Raw genomic sequence first — 6,913 nt, forward strand, 5'->3', positions numbered from 1 at the left:
ACGCTCTTGTTGTATTAGAAAAAGTATCAATCAGATATGTCCGCACTTCGAAAGCATTCGAGATTCAGTAAAATTACCATCATCTTTATACCATAGTACAGTTTTATATATTTAAATACCAACAAGAGACTGTCTTGAGGAACGATTTTTCACAAAAATGATATTTTACTATTTCGAGAGGTCAACTTTCTGAGGGTCCCAGTCTCCCAGACCCTCGAAAACCTTCAACTTGCAAAATAGTTTTACGTTATAGTCCAAAATAGTACATAAACTAACAAACTTCACTTTAAAAATACGTACTATTTTGTGATATTTGCGGTTGCATTTCAAAGATGAAAATTACCTGTACTGTTTCGGGTCAAATATCCCATAAACATGTTATGGGTCCGTATGTAGGGCATCACACAAAATAGGGCCGTGGCCCTATTTTACATCAACTATTTTATAAAGAAACTATTTTTCGTTTATACATACGTACGGGCCCTATATAGAGTATTTACAGTTGTTTCAGTAGTCGTAGAGGGTCATGACTCATGACATCGTTCTCATTTTTTGGTTGTTTTTTAAAGAAAAGGGGAGTCCACACGATTTTTTTTACATAAATTTTTGTTTTTACTTTTTAGTTTTAGCCAAGAGACCTACGAACAGTTTTAGCATTATTTATTGTAAATATATATAGAAAGTAAAAGTAAAACCAGCAAGGGAGACCTTTTTTACATCTTAATACGATGGTTGCTTTTTTATTTTCGAACACATACTTGTTTTTGCTTTAAAAAAACCCCCCAATTGTAAATAATAGAAACAATAAAAAAGAACAATAAACACTTTGGCACTGTTGTCAGTTTGAACTTTGAAGTTTGACATTGAATTTTGACCTCTGGCTCTGACCTCTGGGGCTCTGACTCTGCGACCTGCGTGGCGCTGCCGCTGACAATTTGACAGGCTTTTATGTAGCCGCCAACTTGCCAAGGCGTGAGCCGTCAGGCCGTCAGCAACTCAGCACTCAGCACTCAGCAGACAGAGTCACAGAGACCACCAACTCACGAAGTTATCAACGGCAACCAGTCCTTAGGCCATCACGGCTGGACGTGGGATAGATCGAATACCATCTGAATATTTTTAGTTATCTACTCGACCACAGCATGTAAATGGGCTGGAACTTGGAACTTTGGAAGTTACTAAACTTATTAAAAAAAAATGGAATTTTTATAATCTGTATCTATCTCACTGTTCTGTACTGTCAGTTTGTTTGTTTTGTTTTAAAAAACAAAACAAAAAAATTAAATATTGGTATACATTCATTGACAATTGTACATAGTCAGCATGGTTCCATATCCATGACCCATGCCTCCAAGGCTCCAAGTCTTCCATCGGCCAATATGATCCATCCAGAAATAGTATTTATACTAGTATGTAATAATATTCAATATGTACACTGAAATAACTAAATAGAGCGAATAGCCGAATACTGAAATAACTAAATAGAGCGAATAGCCGAATACTCAATACAGTATGAAAATATAAAAATTCAATTCAATTCCACATAGCCTTCTCAAAGAACTAAAAAGTCGGAAGCATCAATCACAGTCTATACTCTATAAAACATAATTAATTAATTAAAAAGTTCAATATTTATGATGACTCGTCTACTGGCTCTTCTCACACGAACCGGTATTGTTATATTTTCAACTTTTTATGCTTTAATGTTCACTCTGATTTTCAGTGATTGTATTCCCCAATAAAAACTTAAAAAAAGCCTCTTGAAATTGCATAAAATGCTTTACTATTCATTGTTCTCTGATGAGTAAAAATTATATAGAAATCTGAATCTGTAAAATCGAACGCAATATGTACAAAAACAAAAATAAAACAAAATCATTATTATCACATTCTTGACTTTTGAGCAGAACAGTGAAACTCGAAATATTTTTGGGCTGTCGTGTACTACTTGTATGTAGGTCAGGGATAAACCGTCGCTGTGCACAGTCTGTCTTGTACTTGGCTTCAGGATGAGTTTGTCGGAATGTAAACAGAAGTGCGCACGGCCACAGGGTTGGACGACTCAGGCCTCGAATAAAATTCAGCCAGTACGCTGCCGCCTGCTTGTGTTGTTTTTTTATTGTTGCCAGTACCGGTAACAGAAGGAGACACTTACTTGTTTTCTTTAGAAACATAAACATATTTTATGATCAAAGTATAAAACTAAATATTTATAGCATTTGTGATGCTGTGTCAGCTATGATGTGTATCGGACTGCCAGGAAGCGTGAACGCAACCCTGACTTTCTCCCCGTCGAGACATTGAGACATTATTACAAGAATGGTCCGAGATATATGATGATCTCGAGAAATGCACATACGCTGATAAAAGCTAAAAGAAATCAAATACATTTTCAATAAACCGTATCATTTTCCATTTCCAACCATACCTCATGGGCCAGGGCTCAAAGGGTTCAGAAATACAGTATTTCTAGTAGTTTAGCAATAGAACAACAGTACCTCATAGGGCACATATAAAAATACTTCCGTTAAATGTCGCGGGGATCGATGACAAAATGGCAACTACTTCTGAAATCGAGAATTTGAAGGAGAGCACAAAGCTGTATACTCTTTGAATTTGTCTTCGTTGGAACACCTTCAGATCAATCTACAATATTCCAAAAGTCGGTGTCCGGCACTGTCCGCTTGAGATGTGGACATGTCGATTGCAAACGAAAAGTTTATCCCATAAATTTTATTGATTTTAGGTGTGTACTGGGTGGTATTTGCAGATAACCTACTGTCTCCAACTACGACGATTGTAGTTTTTTCTTTGTACGTCATCAATAAGTGTTCAAGAACTAAGCAAATGCTGTTGGCCACTTTTCATATATAGCAATTGTCTTTGGTCTCAGAAATATTGTTTTATATTTTAAAGGCGGTGGGAATAGAATAACCATCAAAATGTGGCGTGTGTGTAAATTCATTCGGCTGTAGGAATGAGATCCGATGAGGTGTTAAATCATGGGTAGTGGTATTTGAAATCTCATAATGCAACCATAGTATAGAATGCATACAAAGTGCGAGTAGAGATTTAAAACGGTAGAACAGACGAATATTTAAAATTGCAGATCAGGAAAAGAAAATTGCTGTACAAGCAGCTCCATCGTTGGGGATTGCGAAAAGTCTATCTATCAGTTTCTAAACAGTCGAATATATGAGAACAAATATTGAAATAAGTTTTGTAACATATTTCTCGTTCAGCTGTTCCTTGTATTCGCTCAAGCTGGTAACTTATTAAACAAGCCATTCAAGGTGAACCAAATTTACAAATTTTGGCGTATTTTATAATGGAATACATTGACAGTCTGTGCCTGAGGCAGTGATTGAGACAAAATCCATTTCAAATCCATCAGGACAACAACGTCGATGTCCGGCGAAGAATACGCTGTCGTCACATATACCATCCACTAGACATTGTATTGGGCCAGCATCTAGAATAACATCCGATAGGATAACATCCGATTCCATCTCCTGAGGTTGGTTGTCGGTCATTGATACATCATCAAACATACTCTCCTCCATAGTCCCAGTTTCGGCATCGCTCAATACGATATCTGACATGCCCATATCTCTCATGCAAACACATGGTGCGTTCTTTATCGCCGGGGTGATTGCTACTGATGCCTGTCTCCGTGGAGTATTACTGGAGGGTACGCATTCACATGTAACTTCTAAACTATCGATCTCTCCTAGTTCAAAGCCTGGAGGACAGCACACAGTCACCCCACTGAGTACCATGCCATTAGTAGGACAGAAAATATCACCTTGATGACATATGATGGCACCAACATCCGGAGTTACGGGTAATGGGATATCTGCATCAATTGGCCTTGGATCCATAGCTGACATAACCCCATCCGAGGGCAACGGCTGACCAAGTTCCATGTTTGGCGGCTGGGTGGCCACCAATGACGGCCTTTTACTGTAGCCAACTGGGCAAGTTTGATCTGCTAGACACGTGACTTCATCAGCTTGCTCCATAGAGCCAAATATACTTTCTGCTGTTCCGGTCTCCATAGCGCTTATTAGACCATCGTCACTCACTGCGACTCCAGTTTCCATAGCACTGACTATGTCAGAATCAAACACATCTGCAGATATCTCTGCCTGGCGAGGACTTGGATTCGCACATACTACCTGTGACAGCGCACATGTGGCTATAAAAAGCTTTGAAAAAAAGTACATGACGATAAGTATTACAACACAAACTTAAAGGAGCTGGTCGTGACGCGCGAGTATGGTATAAACTACATTCTATACTCAATTGAATGTTTGTTCAAAATCAAGAACGCTGTACGTCGCACGATTGTATATACTTATCGGTATTCCGAAGTGATAAACTGATTCAAAAAGCCTCAGTGGTTACTGGTTAGAATATTTTACACAACAATCCAATATAAAACTACAGCGAATGACAAGTTGACAAGGTCAAGAAGTGACAAGTGACAATAATCCAACACATCACTACAATATCTCACTGAGAGAGTCGGAGACGCAAGCAGCCGATAATTTACTTTTCAGTAAAATGGTTTTGAAAATTTACTGAAAAAATATGTTGGTTCTACGGAATTTAGTCCGTTGTGGTATATTTTTAATCTCTATCTCTCAGAGGGTCATGAGACATGAGTATAGCAAAAGGGGTTTGAGAGTAGCAAAATGGGGTTGAGAGTAGCAAAATGGGTTTGAACTAGGGTCTAGGACTCTCTAGGTCTCTAGTAGAGGACCCTACTCTCTAGCACCTAGTAGGTGTTCTTGAACTTCTTAGGTCTCTTGCCTCTTGGTCTACAGTGTAACAGAGGTATACAAATATAAATCTACTTTGGGTTTCAGAGAGTAAACAATTAGGCTGAAATCGAGCGATTTCATTGGAATATCAACTCACGTCTTTAATAGTGTCTTAAATAAATAAATACCAACGGACAAAAAGATTTGTAGTATTTATTTTTCAAATTTAAAGAAAAATGTGATATGTACGTATTTATAGTCGTATACTATTTATATGTATTTATTTAGCCACAGCCAACTGATGACAATTCAGCGTATCGAAATCTAAAAAAGCGTTTCAAGTTTCAACCTTTTGCTTTTATTTTATTTATTTAAAAACAAGTAGGTATGTATTTAGGTAAATACATATGAGACCGGTGACTGTTTTATTCGATTTTGAAACATTAAAAAAAAACAGAAATTATCGGCCACCACTCCACAATCCACATTCTGCCACAGTGCCACAGCCATAAATAGCCTTCAATTGAACACCACAGCCCACAGGAGTTTTTACTTGTTTTACAGCGCCTATTTTTAGAACTTAAGTTTATTCAATATTCACGATTGATCTATTTATACTGGACGAGATTGTACGTATCAGACGACATAAATATTTTTTAAATAGAACTGTTACTTTGTAAAAAAAATATATCGTGTGGATTCGGGTTTCGGGGAATCCTCATTCCAGTGACCATTGGCATTTATAAAATTCAAACTGGTATTTTTAAATCTGTCGTGAATCGTGACTCGTGACGGAGAATTATATACACAGTATAAAAGGAGGCATGCATCTCGATTCTTCATCAGTATCCTCGTTGCGTTTAACTATTACCTTGAGCCCACTCCTTTAAACTTCACTATGAGAGTTGTTTCGGAATTGATCTTAGTAGCTTGTGCTCTCTCCATGGCAGTGACTGCTAGCCCGGCCCGTCGTCAAATAATATCCGAGAGCATGATGATGAGTGAAGAGAGCGCTGGACTGACCGACGAAGTGAGTGCCGCTGTCGCCGAAGAAACTAGAGATTTGATGGCTGAGTCCGGTATTATTGAGGCAGAAGAAGAAATTGTCTGTTTACCAGACGATACTTGTCCCGTTGGTTACAGCAAAATATCCAATGCCGCGGATTTGCTATCTATTCCCCCTGTTGGACCTTTCGAAGAACAGCCCGACGAAGATGGTATACCACTACCAGCAAATCCATCTGCCCCAGATGCTATTGCGTGCCAACAGGGTAATATTTCATGCCCCAGTAGTATGTTAGAGATCGAAGGCTTATCAACGTGCTGTCCAACTGGTTTCTATATCGGTAACATAGAGGCAACCGGGCCAACCGTCTTTGGCCGGCGAAGTGTATCCCGTAGGAGCACTTGCGAGTGCCTTCCTGGTACACAGCCGGTTCGCAGACAGACACTTGACGATGTTGCACCTATATTTAACGACGTTGATGTTTTGTTCTCAGAGACCGCTGAAATGGCAACATCTTTACCTGTTGTCCCAGAAGATCTAAATACATGCATGTGCAAACGGGATAGGGAAGATGTTGATGAAAGTGCAGAGTCTGCGCCCACTGGAGAGATGTCTGGTGCTATAGAAAGTGGTGCTGAGGGTGGGATGATGCCCTGTTTGGTGAACGATGACTGCGCTGACAGTAACGCGATGGGTGACGAGATGGGTTGCTGTCCTGATGAGTTTGAAATGGTTGAGCCAATGTTTAGTGACGAAGAATGTATGTGTGCACCACTCGCCATTTAGCTTGATACACAAACATGCATTAAATAATTAGATCATGCTTTGGGTGTTCATTTGCTATTTAATCACATATTTTTCACATGCACGGGAGGCATATGACAAGGACGTTAGGATTGGGAATACTAAATTAGATTTGGCCGCGTCGCGTCGAAAAATCACAATCTCACCATTCGTCATTTCAACCAAAATTGATATGTATTTAGTAGAAAATTGGGTTCAGCGGGTTCGTATTGTTTTATGACTATATATATATATATACATATACTTATACTTATACATATACATATACATATATATATATTTATATATATGTATATATGTACACACATACACACATACACACACACATACATACGAA

The 6,913-nt window shown here is 38.6% G+C and overlaps 2 protein-coding genes across 2 annotated transcripts; one reads left to right on the top strand and one right to left on the bottom strand.

The window, feature by feature from the left end:
- Positions 1–3,244: 3,244 nt before the first annotated feature.
- On the bottom strand, positions 3,245–4,465 carry SARC_10374 (hypothetical protein). The gene has a single exon (XM_014295584.1). It carries the CDS (start codon positions 4,224–4,226, stop codon positions 3,324–3,326), a length of 903 nt encoding a protein of 300 aa, XP_014151059.1. The 5' UTR covers positions 4,227–4,465; the 3' UTR covers positions 3,245–3,323.
- A 1,145-nt stretch (positions 4,466–5,610) lies between these two features.
- On the top strand, positions 5,611–6,595 carry SARC_10375 (hypothetical protein). The gene has a single exon (XM_014295585.1). The coding sequence runs from the start codon at positions 5,665–5,667 to the stop codon at positions 6,556–6,558; it is 894 nt and encodes a 297-aa protein (XP_014151060.1). The 5' UTR covers positions 5,611–5,664; the 3' UTR covers positions 6,559–6,595.
- Positions 6,596–6,913: the final 318 nt, after the last annotated feature.

The sequence above is a fragment of the Sphaeroforma arctica genome, assembly GCF_001186125.1.
Source record: "Sphaeroforma arctica JP610 unplaced genomic scaffold supercont1.1225, whole genome shotgun sequence".
Classification (NCBI taxonomy): Eukaryota; class Ichthyosporea; order Ichthyophonida; genus Sphaeroforma; species Sphaeroforma arctica.